Source organism: Dromaius novaehollandiae, chromosome 2, assembly GCF_036370855.1.
Source record: "Dromaius novaehollandiae isolate bDroNov1 chromosome 2, bDroNov1.hap1, whole genome shotgun sequence".
Taxonomy (NCBI): Eukaryota; Metazoa; Chordata; class Aves; order Casuariiformes; family Dromaiidae; genus Dromaius; species Dromaius novaehollandiae.
In genome coordinates, this window is record NC_088099.1 from 5,457,306 (window position 1) to 5,476,504 (window position 19,199).

The 19,199-nt window shown below is 41.1% G+C and overlaps 1 protein-coding gene across 5 annotated transcripts in view; it reads left to right on the plus strand.

Moving 5' to 3' along the window:
- Positions 1-18,415, plus strand: part of CRHR2 (corticotropin releasing hormone receptor 2) — a 163,496-nt gene extending 145,081 nt beyond the window's left edge. For all 5 annotated transcript variants that reach the window (XM_026097359.2, XM_064505688.1, XM_064505689.1 and 2 more), the window contains one exon: positions 17,260-18,415. In XM_026097359.2, coding sequence (XP_025953144.2) covers positions 17,260-17,400 — 141 coding nt within the window. In that variant the 3' untranslated portion in view covers positions 17,401-18,415. The remainder of the gene's footprint in view (positions 1-17,259) is intronic.
- The last annotated feature ends 784 nt before the right edge of the window (positions 18,416-19,199 follow it).

A 19,199-nucleotide genomic window follows, 5' to 3' on the forward strand; every position in this document is an offset into this window, starting at 1 on the left:
AAAACTTTTGTTCCTCGTCGTCCAACTTCTTTGAAGTTTCTCGTTAACTCTGAATATGATTTCTGGGCATACATGTGCATTACTTCTAAGCTGTGCTCTTGTTAAGGATATGCTGTAGGTGACCTATTTTTATAATGGAATTGCCCTGCTGAGTTAAGTGAGTTACTTCTTCTGTGTGGATATCCATCTCTGAGTGATTAATACCTGTTGCATTTAAAGAAAAGGGTGGGGGACAGGGTTGGTGCTGTTCCTCAGTGTAAATTTTGGGGACTGCTACTCGTGCAAGAAATGTCTCACTAACTCCCCTCAGTGTTTGACTTAACACCCTGAAGTGTGAGATTTATGTCTTTTCCTCTGCTTGCTCTGCCAGTGTCTCATTTATTTGCATTAAGTGTGTCATCTTTGTCCAATTAAATTCTGGGCCTTTGCAGAAATGAATTCCATGTCTTAATTATTCCTGCAGTATCAGTATATTTCACACATGCTGCCTTTTAATTTCCTTGTGGGCTCCGTGTGTGGTGTTATGAGAAAGAACGGGCATGTCTTCTCACCCAGCTGCTCTGTAACATTTTCTATACCTCAGCCAGCAAAGTGCCAGTATTTTTCTGGCTTGTCTTCTTATCCTTTCTTCTCCATCAGCTTTGGAGTGATGTGAAAAAGAAGCAACACTGCTTTCTCAAACAAGGCTCATGCTGGTTTTATAGACTGGCAGTAGAGTATTTTTAGTTCTCTTTCCGACTTCCTTTCAGTGAATTCTGACCACTCAGTTTGCCTCAATAAATAGAGGTGAAATATTCCCTGAAATGCACAGACTCCTTAGCTGTAGGACTACAGTTACCTCAAAAACTTGCCATGTATCTGAGCTGCTTTGTGATCCTTGTCAGCACACATCTCTTCACGTGGCTCTGTGCTGTACCGTCTCCTGATGAGGTTAAAGGCACCAGAAGTTTGGTATGTCCCTTCAGTAAGGCTTGTCATATTCCCCAAGTTCACACTATTAATATAGAATGAGAGCCTTCCATGGAGGCAGTAAGGTTTTTTTGGTTTGGTTTGGTTTGGTTTGGTTGGGGTTGAGTTGGGTTGGGCTTTTTTCACCGGTGACACAGTGAACAGCAGGGAGTGGAACTTAGGCCATCAATTTGACAGGCAATCAGGACTTTGCATTAATCCAATTAACTTTCATTTTGTGGACCTAGGCTAGGACCAGTGGGCAGTTCATACTAGGCTTTCATTCTTTTAGCTGTTGTGGGATTATTTCAGCTGTCTTGAAGTGGGCAAAATATCTCCTTCGCTACAGCAGTCTGAACTTCTCTCTCCAAAGCCATAAATCAACCTCCCATATGCTGTAACTTAAATGAGTTCAGATATTATCAAGCTGGTAGAAGGGCAGAATGATTCACCTCATGTATTTCTTCTGTGCCTTGATAACAATCCAATAGCAGATCTGGAATATGATTTCCTTAATGGTGATTTTCCCAGCTATGTCACACTACTATTATAGTTTAAATAGGCAGTTCTGTGGGAATCAGCTCAAGGTTAAGATGCCCAGCTTGGCTGTCTAGACACAGGTGCCTGGAAGTGATCTGGTGTCTGAATTCCATTATAGTCAATGCAGATATAGGTCTTTACTCAATTGCCTACATATAGATGTCTAGTACCATTTGAGAGGCTATAGAGTATCTGAGGCATCCCTAAGGGTCTGCCAGATATGACACAGGACCTATAGAAGATACAGACCTTCTGGAGCAGCAGTGAAAAGCCAAGTGGGACGCAGTAGGGCTTATCAAATGGCACTAGCTCTCCAAGCTACTAATTCAAGCCTATAGTCAATACAGTCAGTACAATCTCTTTCTCATCAACTTTTCCTACAAGAGACATCTCTATTTGTTCAGCTGGACAATGCTAGACTTCACTGACAGTATGGCCTAGCTCTCCAGTGGCTGTAATGCTTGCTTAGATGCTGAGCTCATATGTAGACACTCACACACACCTGAGTCTGTGAGGTAAATCTTCATGATACCCATATGGTTATATCTAATATAAAGCTTCCTCTTGCCTGGCTAAACCATAGCAATTCCCTAACTACTTCTTTGAGATATATAATAAGGGTAAGTGCCCCAAATATTACAAAGTTGTCTCCTTCAAAACTGTAGAAGGACTTTGGACTCATCTTAAGGTACACAAGGAATGTCTTTGAAGTATCATAAAGGTTTAAAAGGATGAAATTTTGGTTCTGTTCCAGCTTCAGCTCTCCATAGCCTAGAAACAAGTAGAAAATTCAATGAGATATAAATAACTGTTCTCAAACCCTCTTCTGGGTTTGTGATCACATCGTCCAGAATTACAAAGTTTGTAACTCATAGTGTACAATTATAAAAGCTTTCCCTACTGATAGTGCCTATCCTCAGTAGATCTCCACATACTCATAAAGCATTCCGAAAACACGTTATGTTTCTCAGATCACATCCTGAAGGCCAGATTACCTGACACTGCAAAAGCTTGCAGTAAGGCTGTGTCCTGCCTCCTTGTGAAGTGAAAGGCCTGTACAAGCTACACTGCCAACCAAGGCAAATGTGAAGGCCTTGGTTGTTACCACAGCATGTCACCAAAATCTCCACCTGTGCCATACCTGCCACATGTCATGTCTTCTTTGACACTTCCAGGGTTCATCTGTATTCTCCCCTCATTTGTGCTCTCATCACTGACATTATTAAACAAAGCAAAGAAATCCTTTGGCCTCTTCAGTGAATTGAGTGGAAATATATGCAAATTATGGAGTGTCACAGATTCTTTAAAGGTGAATCTGAAGTCCTTCAGAAGGCTTACAAGCCCAGCTGGTGTCCCGAGAATCCATTTATCAGTCTTGATTCCTCCCCATTCTATTAACTTACTTTATTCTATTTAACCATAATAACTTACTTTTTTTCCTTTCTCTCTCTCTCTTTTTTTTTTATCTGCACTATTTCTTCTTTGCTCAAGTGACCCTTTCCCTGAGCTGTTGGTTCTATTTTATTTCAATTATTAGTAAAATGTTTTGTGGAGAATGTTTTACAGGAGTCTCTACAAAGACAGATGAATGAGATTTTTTACATTCAAAATTGACCAAAGGCAGTGATCTTTCTTATTGACAGTTCATTCATAAGGACTGTCACTTAGCATTCTTCGAACACAGTTATGACTGTGCTTGTGTCTTATAAACTATAGGAGAGGAAGGATCTAAGTGAAGTCTAGTGCCTATGACAGTAGGCAGGCAAAACTGAGCTCCAGATATGAGGTATGAAAAAGTTGAGCATGGTGGTTAAGACGTCAAACTAGATGTATAAAGGTAGGTTCCTTAACCACTCAGTTCCTTAACCAGTGGGTCAGGAAGTCTTGTATTTAGCTAAGAGGAATCTATGGTCATGCTGCGGGGGAGCCATCCGGCTAAAGATAGATGTCACCACTATAGATGTCTGTGTCTGAGCTAGTCACCTGGACTTTTACAGTCAGTGGAGTCTTGGGCATTTTACTTCTGTCATTCAGAAGTGCAGTAAGTCAGATTCATTATGCCCTAGAAATGCAAAGTTTTTCCTCATTGCCCATAGAAGGCATTCAGGGTGGTGGATTAGGTGAAGATTTCTAAATAGTAGAGATCTTTATTTGGTCAAGTTAATTAAAACTCTGGCATCTGTTCTAAACCCAGGACAGGTAAACCCTATCCCAAGGAGTCTTTTTCCATAGGGGTGTAGAAACCTTCCCTTTTTCAGGAAGTCATATTCCCTTATTAGCTTATTTCAGTGCTATTTTGTAAGTTGATCCTGCTGGGTTGTGGATGCTCTGTTCTTCTCAAAGTAGGGGAAGTATCCACTGTAAAGGACTTCTCACCTGATCACATACATCAGTTGGTGTTTTACCACAGGGCATGTATAAGAGCAATGCTCCTGATGAGTTGAAACAAAAGGGAATAATACATATTTGTGTGTATGATAGACTAATTCAAGTTGGAAGAGACTCTCGAGTCATCTTGTGCAATCTCCTGCTCAAAACAGAGCTGTCTTCAGATCAGTTGCTCAAGGCCTTGTCCAGCTGAGTTTGAAAATCTCCAAGGACGTAGATGCCACAGCCTCTCTTAGCATCTGCTCCAGTGCTGCTCCATCCTCATGGAGAAGACTTTTCCTAATGCCCAGTTGAGCCCATTACAAGTGTTTCCCCACAAGCAAGAAGGTTAACAAAAACTGGGTTTCCGTTCATTTTTTTTTCCTTCCCAGTTATTGGAGCTTCTCCCATACACCTCTATATTCCCTATGAGTTATGCACTGAGCAAGAGTTCATATATATTGTGTCTCATCTGGAGCTTGTGTTTTCGAGTTGGCCTGCTATTGCATGAATTTTGATTCACGTTTCACCTGCTGCAAAACAAGTGATCTCTCTTTGCCTTTCCCTCAGTAGTGGCACTTATTTGGGCTTCTCTCTTCTCTCTGATGCCTGATTTTTACAGCGTTTGTAGGAATACAATTATCCTGGAGATTTCTGCACTTCTGGGGAGTGTGGTTGGAACTGGTCAAAAGATTTGAAAGTGTCAGTAAGGGCACAGATGGACTGAGATATGAGTAACATGATCACACACTCTCAAAACAGTGTCCTGGGAGTCAATATCATAGGTTTTTTTTTTCCCCCCAGACATTTTTAGAACTAAGAAAGAAGCATCTCTTACCTTGCTTAGGAGCATAATAAGGTGACTGCCTCTTCTAAAATGCTGTGAGCATTATTTGAAACATTCTTAGTTACACCAGCTCTCAGCTTTTGAACCACCGTTATTTCAATCCAAATCCATTGCAACATTGTGAGGCTTATTTTATAGATGAGGAATGGTAAGTTTTCAAATGCTGCAATGTGCTTGAGTCAATTGAAGTCTCAGTTTGACCTAATTCTTGCTAAACAATAGTGAGATACATAGAAGGATGCTCTCAGCTTTTCATACATGAAACTGCTCTTTGTTGTTGCTGTGACACACAGTCTCTGTGACAGTGTGTTTTCTCATTATTAACTTCTATATCTAAGCATTGAAAGCCATATTGATTTATTTTCAGTTGTATTTGCAGTACTGTAAGTGTTCCTCAATTATCTCTTATGAAAAAGCCTCACATCAGAAGAACAATACAGAAGTATCATCATGCTCTCAGGGCAGCATCTCTACTAGAAGCAGGGATGAAGAGAATGTCACTCAATCCACATGAGGTCCCAGCAGTGTAAATGAGATCATAGCAGATTTTGCTCATTTAACCAATAATTGCATCACCTGCTAAGATTGTACTGTAACAAAGACATGAACTGATGAATTGCTGTCTCAGATGTTTTTAAATACTTCAGCTTCTTCAGTTATGACAGAACTGGGTGCTTGAAATGCATGTAATAAAGCATATAACAGGTAATTCATCCCACACAATGCCAGGCCTACCCTTATGGCACAAGTAAGAAGGCTAGAAGATCCATTGATCTGAAACTTTAACAATGCCATGATCTCAGCTGCACCTCAACCTTTCAGTATTTGATACAGATACCACTAGGTACCTATAAACTCCCAATAATTGTCTATAGTAAAGCTCGTACAATATGGTTCACGGATGAAAGTGATCACAAGTTTCTGTCTTTTTGCAAATGTGCTAGCTCTGAAGGTCAGCAAAGGTTAAAAGTGTGTGTGCTAGGTAACATCTTGTAGCTTTCATTGATTTAAACAAACGTGTCCATATAACTTAGAGTATAAATTTGTTGTTTCTCTCACCATGAGCTCTTTGGCCCCCAGATCAGAAGAGATGCAGATGCACAGTTGTGCTGCTTGGACAGTTCTGATGTTCTCGTGCAGAAGGCAGCACTCCAAGCACTCAAATTGAAGATGGCACATCTTGGTTATACAAGATGTCACCATTAGAGGTCTAGGTCCTGATTTTGCTGTGCTTTGGCTTGAGAGTTCAGCAGGGGGATCACTGAAGTGAAAGAGTGAAACTATTAAATTGCAGTCCATGTGAAGAATTGCATATGGGATGACTTTATTTTCTTATGTTTCAGGGTAGGAGTTTGACCTGGGAATACAAATATCTTCCCTTTTCCTCATTTCCACAGCACACAACGTTTCAGACAGATCTAGGAGTAGCTTTGTTGACTGCAATAAGAATTAAGCCCATGGGCCAGGTCTTCAGAGGGTGTGCATCGGTCAAGCCCCCTTACTGGGGATATGACTTTTCATGTCTTAAATATGAATGACTTTCTAAGCTGATACATGTTGCACAAGTTATTCTGGTGAAACAAGGGAAAAGCAGTTTAGGTGCGGAATTGACAGTGCTCTATGTTTTGTTACTTCTGAAAAATTCTGAAGCTGCTGTGGACAAACCGTGTGTGCCATGAATGGGCATAAGAGGGCATTGGCACTTGGATAATATAAATTGGCTAGAAACTTTATGGAAAAAAGATGCATCTGTTGGATGCAGAGAACATCTACTAGCCCCAGAGGGCAAAATCAGCATCAGGGGGAAAAAAAAAGGAGAGCGAGAGAGAAGGGAAAGGCAGATGAACTATGAGCAAAGGAAGAAAGAGGAATCTGATTTTTCAAAGAGGCTGGGCTTCATCTCACCTAAGCTGTGTTTTCAAAAAGACGGGTAGGAGTTAGATGTCTGTGCTCTGTCCATAGCAATGGGGCTCCTGAAGGTGATTTATGCTATCATAAGACAGCAGTGCGCACATTTTCTGGTGTATTAGTCCTGCAGTATCCTGGACAGTGATTGAAGTGGTCAAACTGCTATTTTATGTTAGAAGCCAAGGCACTGTTTTACTTAGTATCCTTGTTTGCTCCAGGAGTCTGCAGGTCGAGAAGGCTTTGAACTTCATTCAAGATCAGAACTCAAGTACTGGGCTGTCTTCTCTTTTCCACCCTGCTTTTTTGTGGTGTTTGAGATCAGTTTGTTATGTTACATTTGAGCTGGATTTGCCAGTGATCAGCATGCATTAGCAATAAAGAAGAGAGCAGCCCCAAATCTGATCTTTGCAAAAACTACTCTTAATATAAACCTAGACCTGCTTAGTTGTTCAAAAAACTGAGCATTGTTTTTTAGTCAATGTTTTCCTCTCTTTCTGCTTTTTCATGACTGTTTTGAGTCAGAAAACACATGAGATGAGATGACTCTGTGTTATCTCTAGAATTACGTTATGTAGGAATCTGGCACCTGAAATAATTTATGGTCATGAGATTTAAAGTGTCTTTTCAGCTTTCACTTAACAGTATGTTCTCAGCTGATACATATAAGGGGTGAGTATGTATTTGTCTTGTGTGCAAAGTTACAGAATTTAGCAGAATTTAAACACATTTGTGACTTGAAAATACATTTAAAACTGGATTTTAAATGATAAATAAAAATGCCATTCAGAGTTCAGTGTGAACTTGTATATTAGTGAATTGATTTTGCCCTTTATTTTTAAAGGAGTTTTTAACTCTTTCACCAACCTTATCCAGAATGCTTGTAAGCACATTTGATTTAATCTCAGTGGTAAAGAGCATCTCTTCACTTCTGAGAAAACTGAGAATGAGAACATCTCAAATTTTGAGAATTTGAGATGTTATGAAAAAGGGCATAATGTACAAAGATATATGCATTTACATCATATCACTTAACAAAATGAATGTCAATTATTGACTTTTTTTCAATGATTGAAAAAATCAAGATGCTCTTCAAACACACTTCTCCAGCAACTAAGAAATCACAAGACTGAATTTAATTTCAAGTTACTTTTTTTTTTTAAGTTTAAGGTGAAGTTTTTTGGAGTATGTATAGATAAATTGGCTTGAAGCTGTGCTGAAGAGAACAAATTCCCACACAGAATTCCTATTTGTGAAATATTTATTACAGTCACAAAAAGATCTTTAGTTTTTTTAAATTGTTGAAAATTATTCTTCCAACATCAATTGTCTTACAACAAGGCTATAATGTATAAGAAAGCTGCTTGGAGTCAGGGGCATATTTTCATGGTATTTTCTCATTAAGTAAATACAGTTGAAAGTATAGATTCACAGAAACCACTGAATGTTCTGTTCAGCCTCTCTAGTGCAAGTTGCTGAATTCAATACAGTAACTGAGCTTGATAGCATGCGCTTAATTAAAGCCTATCTTTCCAAAGGATCTCTAGTATGAGATTCATCTCATCTGATCTTGGTTATCTACAGGACTGATATCTACAGCAGAGCTCCTCACTGTGGGCTCCCTTTATGCTTGATGGAGAGAGGTACTGATATGGCAGGAGTCATCTGCCCTGTTTTCGATGTTTTCTTTAGCACCTCCTCAACTCCATTGACTCTTGTCTATGAAAAAAACTACAGTGATGAGCTCATCCACATGCATTTGTTTGAATGAATCTCATCCTGAGGGCACCGGAGTACCTTCCCTATGAGGAGAGGCTGAGGGAACTGGGCTTGTGTAGCCTGGAGAGAAGAAGGCTTCAGAGGGACCTAGTAGCAGCCTTCCAATACCTTTGAGGAAGTCGTTAAGAAAACAGAGCCAGGCTCTTCAAGGTGCTGCATGGTAGGAGGATAAGAGACAATGGGCATAAGTTGAAACAAGAGAGGTTCAGACTGGATATAAAGAGAAACGTTTTCACCATGAGGACAGTCAAGCGGTGGAAAAGGCTGCCCAAAGAGTTTGTCTACATTCTTTGAGAATTTCAGTACCAGATGTAGAGTATCCTTACGATTGTTTTCGTTGCATGATACGAAACCAAGGAAAACAGTTGCTATAGGTTCACTACCAGGAAAGGCTTACTGCTGTTAGGCCTAACAACTGGCCAATGAAGACAGTGGTCAGCTTAGACTTTACAGAGGAAGGCATCAAGAGCCAGCAGAAGAGACATAGTGACATTCACTAGCACTTAAATTGTTATCCATTAAGCTCTGGGCTCATGGATCACTTAGAGATTCTTCATGCTTTTGTCTCCATTTTCTTCTTTCAGTTCTTTAGAATATACCTTCTGCTCACAGGCAGATGCATACAGCATTCCATTCATTTCTCTTCCCTCTTTGACTGATTCTGGATAAAACATCTTTAAAGGAAGATGGGTCTTCTCTCCAGCTCCTTCTCTAGTGTGGTATCCACCTTTGCAGCCAGACCTCCTTGCTTCTGAGTGGTTTTCTCCTGAGAGAAAATAACATATTTCAGAGAGAGAGGAAAGAGGACAATTATAGTTTGACCTTCCAAATGCATCTGTTTACACAGTTGTGTTAGCTGGGTCTTGAGCTGGCTGCCATTCATTGGAGTCAGGGGAGGAGATCAGATCCCAGATACTGCAGTGTCCCCAGCAAAGGAAAGAAAGTATTTCCAGACAGCCACTGGTAACACTCGATAGGGCAGAGTATTTCACTGCTACGCTTGGCTCCACTCCTGTTACCTGATAAAGGCATGATGGAAATAAGATGATAAGGGGGAAGGGCCCCTGCCTCCAGAAAATGCTTATCCTTGTTATTAAGTGCCTTATATAATTTCCAAAAACCATCAGCTTTGAAGGTCGAGGCACGAGAAGTAAAATCCCTCAGAGAGTTCTGGAATCCTTGGAAACCTTGCCAACCATAATAGGAGATGATAACCACATAACATATGGCTATGTTATAACCATAACAGGGTGCTTGTGAAAGAAGGTGATGATGCGTTAGAATGATTCAAATTTATGAAGTGGTAGTGCTTGGTGAAGGGATAGACAGAGAAGGGCTAACCGCACTGTCAACTGAATGAAGGAAACAAGGGAAATTCTGGTTAAACACTATGAAAAAAAACCCTACAGTGAGGGTGTTTAATCGATGGAAGAGGGGCCCAGAGGTGTTTTGAGAGATCCATTCTTAGACTTATTTAAAACATCTGGATAAGGCCCTGACATAACTTCAAAATTGGATACAATTTGTAAGCTAGACTTACTTTGATCAGAGGGTTGGACTAAAGACCTTCTGAGGCCCCTTCCAACCTTAATTAGTCTATAATTCTATGAAACGTATGTTCATAGTAAGGTGGCTGTCTTTCATCTCCAACTATGTCTCAGAGGGATACTTAACTGGCAAGAGTTGTGTCTGAAATTACTCTGCAAAGCATGAATTCTCAGCTCAAGCAGACCTCATATTCCAGTATTATCTGGTCAGCGTCAATAATCAGCTATGAATTAACATTTAAGATGGAAATCAGTTAGCTGACTTACAGAGGAACCATAACCAGTGAGGAGTAAAACAGGTTACTTCATTAGATGGCACAATAAATTATTCTCATAACAAGGTGCAAGGCAAGGATAAATATTTTTTTTTTTTATTGACCCTTTACCCAGGCACCATCTGTTTCTCAAAATCTATTAAGCTCAAAGTAGCTTATTTTGATCTGATCTTCTTCGGAGGCTATTCATTATAATTGCCAGCTATGAATCACCGCCTAAGTGGTTAGTCATCCACCTGCCCATCAATCTAAGCAGACTTCATATTATTCATTCTGAACCCGAAGGACATGCATTAAGCGTTCCTCCAAATCACTGCATAAATATGAATATGGGGGTGGACTAGAAGGCTACCGCTTAATCTTCCATAGTGATTGCTTTCTGATCAAAGGGGCCCAATGATGTCGGTGTAAGTACTGCTCCTGAATGCCCTTTGGGATCACTGCTCGGAGTAAAGCCAACTGAAGTCATCCACCATGACTTGCAGAGCAAGTCCCCTTGTGTAAAGCCAACTCGAGGAACAAACCTTCCCTCTGGGACCAGCAGACAACAGTTCATTCCAGGACTGCTGTCTTCTGTATGTCCCGATCTCCCACAACCAGGTATATCCGTATAGAAAGTCACCTTCACTGCTGTGACTCCAATAGGTCCCTTCAGACTGGGGTCCTGCGAGAGAGAAAGGAGTGACGAGAGGTCCAGGCATGGTGAATGGTAGGAATTGGTCTGAGGATCTTTTCCCTCACACCTTTCACTACACCACTGCTGTCATGAGGGTGACTCCAGGGTAGGCCTTTACAAAGGCACAGAGCTTGGAGTGGGCTGATGGTGTTTATAGTGTCCCTCCCAAGTGGTTTGTTCTGCTCCTCACTGGTATTCTGTGGCCCAGAGGGAAGGAGCAATATAGACTCCGCCACGAAATGTGCAGCCAGTCGTTACAGCTAGTCAGAACTGTGCTATCTTCTCAAACAGTTACATATATTAACAAAATTGTGCTGTCATTTTAGAAATTAAACTTCAACCTCCCAGTCTGACAGGTGCTGCAGAACTATCCACCCATTACAGCGATATAGGAAATTGCTGCCAAAAGCTCTGGTTCCCAAAGAATGATTGAATTGCAGAGCAGTGAAACAGGGCTTTTTACAGAGAAAAAGAATCTTAACAGTACATTAAATACTGATGTGATGTAGGCTATTTGGGAAAAAAGGTCTATGTAAGCTATATTCTCCTAAGATTACAGGATACATTGCCATCATTCCTTTGGGCTCTGCAGATTGTTTTGACTACATCCCCTCCCAACGCTAAGAGGGTTAAGCACTGGTAATGCCATTTTTGTCTAGATATGTTTGGCTGTCTCTTTTGTCTAACAGTAACATGGCTTGAGGGTTTGGCTTTACTGGGAGCCTTGTAAAGCCATACCAATAGGGTGAGAGATGGCTGTAGGACACAGGTATATTCCCTCAGTGATGTAAATTATTTACAAAAAATACGCAAAAACACACTCTTATTTCTCCAAGTGCATTAGAAACAACCAAGAGTTGATTAGTTCCTCTCCTGCAAATCCCCAGATCTGTTATTCCAGTGAACTCCGTACTTAGGAAGTTATATTTCTTTGCTTTCATTCAGATTTGCACTTAATCAAGCATATTTGCACTTGCCTGGAAAGGCTTGGCCTATAGACTCCTTATCAGCATTTACTGTACAAGCCTTTTAGATTAAATAAATGTAAATCTAAATAAATTTAGATTCCTTGAAGGTGAAAGGACACCCTAACCATATGGAAAACTTTCAGTGTATCAAGGTATCACCTCCTTACTTTCATTTAAGTGCTATTACATAATGGATGAAATTCATCCCCCTAACGTTAGATACACATCTGCAGCTGAGCTGACCACCCTCTGCTCCCTTTATAGGCTATAGTTCACCCAACTGAGGGTGGAATTCATCTGACCTATTTTAGATATCTCCTTTTGATGAACTGTTGCCAAGATCCCATGGCTTTTTCTGACTGCATCTCTGCTGTGTACAGACAGAGGCCAGGGCTTCAGGAATGTTGAGGATGTGGATTCTACTACAGGATCAGACACAGTGAAACCAGTGTCCTGAAAGTTAAGAAGTGCATATCCAGTTCCCTTTTGCTGATCTGGACATTGCTTGGAAGTCCCTCTTCCACATCCATAGTGAAACTGAATGACTCTTCATCAGCTTTGCCACAATTTTCAACACCATCCATAACCAAAGATGTTTAAAGTCCAAGGTTATCTCTAGTTAACAGAGGGGTCCAAAGCTTGGCACAAAGGTACTTAAGTGTAGGTGGAACTTCCTGAATTCATCACTGAGACCTATTTTCATGGAGCAAAAACTTGGCCTGTTCCAAAGCCCGTTGTGATCTATATGAACCTTTTTCATTTATTTCAGTTGCCTTTGGATCAGGTTTTCTGGAAATGAAACGCTGCATACAAGGAAAGCAAGAGCTCAGTTAGGAATACATATTCACACACCATGAAACATCATGATTGTTCGATAGCAATAGAATGGCTGTTGTCCCTCTGACCCTCACTTATTAACACTTTCATGTGAGACATATTCTTGGGGAACAGAGCATGGAGGCATCCCAGTCCCATCTTCCTTCGAACTTTCATTACCCTCATGGCTCCATTTAACACTACTTGTATTATAAGACCCTCCCTTTTTCCCTGCATTACTACTATTACAGTTCTGTATTACATCAAAAAGCCCTGAGTGGATGGACCCCTTTGTTCAAAGCACTGTGTAAACAGATGAAGTTTTCTCCCCTTCTGCTAATAAGACGTGACATTTCTTCCAAAAACTGAATTCTAATGCCACTGAGGGGTCCTTCCTCAGCTCATTTCTCATTCAAGAAATTAACCATCAACTTGTGTCTAGCATAAGTAATAGCAGTTGATGCCTATTATTTTAAAAGCAAACGCTCTTTGAATGTTTTCATCTCTCTTTTTTTTTTTTAATTGTTCTTTTGAGGGGATGATCTTTCTGATCAGATGTGATCTGTAGTAGGCGAAAGTTTGAGAACTCCTAGCTTAGGCAATCTAATCAGGAAAGAGAAACTAGCACCCTGTGATTTCTGTCTACCCCACAGCCTGAATTCCTTCTCTTGACTGTCAAAAAGCATGCCTGATTGAGAGCAATGCCCACAGTCTATAGGCCCTAATATGTTGATAAATCTGATTTGACCACATACTGAGGAACTGTGATTATTTGCAGTAGGCAAAAAGGGGACTTCAGAGGCAGTAACTGCAGGAAAAAGACCAAAGGCCAACACAGAACTGATCTGTCTGTTCAGCAGCACAGATAAACTTTGTCATCTCAAGCAACTGAAGTTTATATATAGAGATCAAGCTGATAATTTGTATTTCTGTGGCTGCTTATTAAGCTTTAACCACTGATAGTAGTGTCTGTATGAATCTTTGGGCTATTACAGGCAAGTGCTATTAATTTCAGGTCATAGATATGTTAATGCTGACTCTAGGACACGGTACTGACTCTACAGATGCTTAATGGATAGGCATAGTTGCTCTTACGGAGATTAACAACCAGGTTCTAAGTTGCTATTTTGCTTTATCTTTTTTTACTACTTTCTCCATGTGTAACTGCTTCTTTGGTGGTTTTTTTTTTTAACATGTTACTGTAACAGTCAGCCATTTTTCTTTTCTGACCTAAAGTTAAGCTAGCTTTTTGTCTCTGAGTTGAGTTGTAAGAGATAAATTTGAGCTTAACCTATTCTGCTTGCACTCTGGTCACATCCTAATTGCAGTGACTCATTCTCTCATTAAGAGATGCGTTCCACTCACCCCTGTAAGCGCAGAGCCTACTTCCATGTGCCAAACCCCCTAGGAATGGCTCTGGCTGTGCAAGAAGACAGCACTTTTGCTGCTACTTTTTATCCTTTCTCAAAGCTTATAAGCAAACCATATCATAAAGCCATTCAGACAACTGCTTGTTTAGACTCACATCTTTATCTCCAGGTGACTCTTTTTGACTTGATTGGTTTGAAGCTCAAATGATAAATCTAGTCTGGCTTCACTGGCTGAGTAAGTATCTGTTCACACAAGTTGCTCAGAAACACAACAAGCCCATGAAGTGACTCTCCCTTTTAATGACCCAGTGAAAAGCTGCTCCAGGAGTACCTCGGATACCTGAATGCATAGGACTCTCATAGGACTACTATTAACATCATTAGCAAGGCTGTGCTGTACAGAGGGACTTCCTCTATGTTTGCATCAGAGATGAAGAAATTCACCTCTTTGAAGGACTTAAGTGGGTCACAGGCTCCCTGTGCAAGGGCGAATTATACTCCAGCAGAAATGTGAAAAATGTTTTCTAACAAAATCTCATGATTTTGTGACATTTGGGGAGAAATGAGCTTTCTAGAGGCAATATCCCTCTGCAGAGCAAGTCCCATATTCTTCATGGGGCTATTTCAACAAACTGGATACCCCTCTGACACTTTACATGTTACTTATATCATTTACCTTAGGTGGCCAGCACTTAGCTAGGCTCACTGTGCCTCTACATCTACCTGCCTTAAGTGTCAGAGTGACTAAGGAGCCTGTCTTAGGTCCAGCGGGGTAATCCAGGGCACCTCAATGCTCAGGATATGTTTACTGTCAATGGGAAAGGTCATCTACTTGGACTCAAATCAGTCACTCTTCAGAAATGCTCACCTCTCTCTATTGGCTGTATAAAGAGCTGGAATACCTAAAAGAAATGTTCTGAATCATCCCACCAGGGTCATGCTTTCTACTCGTTACTGCATCTTATAGGCAATACAGACTGGACCCTAAGCAAGTAGCACAGAGAACACAGGAAGCTTGTGACTGAGCCAAGAAAGTAGCCCAGGAAAGAGATCCTCAGGCCCGTTCTGCTTAGTTTGTACCTCCTAGAAGGATTTGGGCAGAAAAGGCATACTTCCAGCTGCAGGATTCCCTCCAGTAAGGCACCCAAAAAGGCAATTTCAAAACTGTTTTCTAAGTCAATGCTCACAAGTTTGAAATAAGGAGTATTTCATGGGCAAATCTGGTGATGCGGTAAACTATGGGTCTGTCTAAGACCCCAAAGGCCCACCAAGACGTGGGAGGAGGAAAAACATCTGAGAGATGGAGTTCAGACCTCTTCCTCCCATGCCCTCCTTATGGACTGTCATCAGTCCATCATTCCTGTTAATCTAAGACACAGAGGACTGGCAGTGTGGGGTGTGCAAGGGAAATACCTTTGCTACTTGAGCTCATTAACATGATGTATTTGAGCACCCATTATATACAGTGTGTTGGAGCTGGTCTGAAGCTGGGATTGGTTCCTCAAGTATGTGTTCCTTGTGTTTTGAGCAGGCTTCAGTCTGCACCCAAAGGCAGAGCCCAAGCTTTAAAAGAAAACTAATGGCTGTGCAGCTGTGGAGGGTTTATTTCAACACCATCTTCCCTGCAGTCCCAGTGGTGATACAGATACACCCACGATGGCTTTGTTCCGGTGCTGATAACTGAGAAGCTGTGTCAGCATGGGTTTTTCACGGGCTATGCAAGCTCATCCCAGGCCTTGTACAGTTGCCATGGTAGCTGATCCATGTTGAGATCTACTCTACCACAACATCACTGCTATTAATACCCAAGCTTTAGCCTGCCGTTGGTAAAATGGGAATAAGAACACTCCCTTCCCCTGCACTGAAGATAATTGCATTAAGGATTGAAAAATATTCAGAGTGTCAATATTTCCTAAATTTAGCTAAATTTATAATCCAGACATCTAAAGCTAAGCTAGTTGTATAGACTCACTTTATAAGCAATGAAAGGAAATAGGCATTTTTCATCTGGCCACAGAATCTGGCCTGTTTTGAACATCTGCTTTAGGAGGAGATGAGTCATACCCTCTGACCAAACTGACTGATTCTTTGCTAGTTATAAAGAGAAATATGGGTCACTAGCTTAAGTGTAATGTCTACACTGTATTATTCCTAACCCCACCTTCTCAACAGATGTCTTTTTAGAAGGAGTCCCTGGCTTGGTATAAAGGCTGGAGTATTAAAATGCTCTTCTTTTTGAATTTGACTGGATTTCATGTTGGCAGCTGGATGTCAGCATCCTACTCAAGTATCATGATTATAATTAGCCATTAACTGCCCAAGAAGCTGGGCCCAGATTCATTTAATCTAATTTTGTCTACTTACCTTGCTGTCTAGGTTAAGGGTCTGAATAGCTCTCAAGTATCCACTGTCAGTGAAGGTCACCAGGAATGTTCTGAAACTCATCTAAAAGTTGTCAAGTTTCATTCCAGATTCTGATTCTGAGTTTTCTGTGCTAGTGGTTTGGCAGGAAGAGGTTACAGTCTATCTTATGAGTATCTATAGCCTTCCCTCCCACTGTGTTTCAGGGTAGGGTTCCTATCACCTGCTTTTCTCTACCTTGTATACATATATATTTGAGCAATAGTTCCCTGGGCTCCCTCTATAGTCCATGCAAAAAAATAGGCACTTTCAGTTCATGATTCATCTGGCCTATTTTAAACACCTGCTCGAGGATGACTTTCCATTGACTTTACAGAACAACTCTCCACTGCCTATACAGGCAGGCTGCAGAAGCTAGCTCAGGTGTATATGCCTGCATTGTAGATACCAATGTTTAGTTAGATGATTTGTGATTCACTTTCTTATAAAGGAAAGTGTGGACAATTACAGCACCTAAGAAAGGTCTACCTAAGAAATCCATCAAGTGGATCCCCCTTGAGGGCTTGATTCAATTGCCTAACCTTAGGTGTTTATTGCCATTTCAAATGGCCTAGGGTATTTAGGACATCCACATGAAGGTGGCAGATATGAGATATGGGAAGCTCATGCCTTTCCCGGAATGCAGTACCCAAGAGAATATCAGTGGGTCTGAATGCCCATGTTTAGGCAGTTGAATCAAGCCCAGAGTCTTTCAGAGGCTTGCACCTACCATCATTTGTTTAAATGTGGTCTAATGTCCCTTGAATGGAGGACATCTGAGTATTCTAAGTATTTACATTCTTTCCTTTTTCTCTCACCAGGTCCGTTCTGCTGCCAGGAAAAGATGGCACCGTTGGCAAGACCATCACTCCCTCCGAGTGCGTGTGGCACGTGCCATGTCTATCCCCACATCTCCAACACGAATCAGCTTCCATAGCATCAAACAGACAGCAGCCGTGTGATATGCCCCACACATACATGCATCACCCGGTGGCCTTCAGGGTTCTCCTTTCTTCGCTCTCCCCAGCCCCTTTCTTCATCCTTTCTTCTACACTGTGCTCTTCTGCAATGAGATGCCCATCATATCTTTGTGGACTCTCATTCCTCGTATTCATGATGCTGCTTTAAGGCAACCAGGCAAAAGCCTACTGGAGTGGATGGTGGAGGAGCAGATTCAAAGAAGAAAGAGATTCAGCACTGACTGCATGTTGTGGAAGTTCACAATACAAAATCTAAAACAGCACAGTGTCAGGAACAATCGATTTTTTCTTTTTTTCCTTTTTCCTTCACGTATTGTGGTGAACAAAGACTATTTTTAACATACTGCCCATCTCGTCCTGTACATTGGCTCCCACTGATTTCAGCAATTTGGTGTGTAGATAGTCTGTCTCCTTCTTGGTTCTTGGTAAAAGTTTCTTCTTTGCAGAACTGACCTTTGAGAACATGTGGCAGCAAGAAAAAGAGAATCTGAGAGATGATGTGGGGATTCCAAATTTATCTACCTTCCCCATTTCTCCTTTTGTTAGACTGGGAGTTGGCCAGGGCATCACTGGACTGTTTAACACAGGGCACTTTGCCTTGCAGAAGCCATGCCCTGTTTGTAAACCAAGTTTTGATAAGACAGCAATAGCTCTGAATAGCTCTATAAAATACCCTTACTCCTCTTAGCCCCATACTTTTGAAACAATGTAAGTAGCCTTGGAAAGTCTTTATTCGATTTCACCTGAGGATTGGGGTGGAGAAGGACAGCAGAACATGTTTTCTGGGTTTAAAAAATACAAAAGGGAAGCACTGTAAAAATAACGATAACAAGAAAGAGGATGTTTGCATTATGAGGATAGTGCTACATGCTGCACAGAGATGATCTATTCAGCATTTTGAACTAGAGCAGATGTATCTACTAGGCTTTTTATGTAATGTTCAGAAATACTGTATATTTTCAATAATAAACACTACTCTGGGTTGGTTTCAATAAAACTAAGCATTGTTTTCTTTACTCTGGAAAGGAAGAGGAGACCTGGATACCAGTAGACTTGAGAGTGTTTTTGTATTCAAGCTCAGGGACAGAAATCCTTTTTGGTAAAGAGACAATGAGAAGAACAAGCACAAGATAAAATCTCTGTAAGGGGACACTTAAATGGAAGATGAATTGTCTCCATTCTCAGCTCATCCTGTTACACTGGATTCAACACTGAGCTGACTGGTGATGCATAAGAAATGTAAATTAGCAAACTAAAATTCTGTAAATTTCCCCCATCCAAAATCTCTTTTGAGTTCATGTGCCTCAATGAGATGACTGAGGAAGGAGGGAGAAGTGAGATTCGAGATTCCATGTAGTAGACCTACTGTGGGAATGTCAGCTTGGGGATTTGGCTTGATACTGAGGTTTGAAGAGAGATTTTGAGAGTCATTCTTATGGGGATTTGTATCAAATGGCAAATTCAGTTATAAATTAATGGCTTTGTAGCTTCTTTTGCCATCTTTTGCTTCCAGACTGAGCTCCAACACCCAGAAGATGCCAGTAAAAGTCCCCTGCATCTGGCACAAAGGGTCATTAAGCAGACCACAGTAGAATAGTTTTCAAGGGTAAAATTGCAAAGCACCAGCAAAGAACAAAATGACAATTTGCCGTTCTTAAGGGTCATCTGGCAAATCTGCCAGCAGGCTTTTGGAGGAGGATGAGGAAGAGGGAGAGGTGAGACCTAAAGCATCCATACACTGGAAGAACAGAGAAGGGAGGATGTGCCCCAGGGCGCAGAGC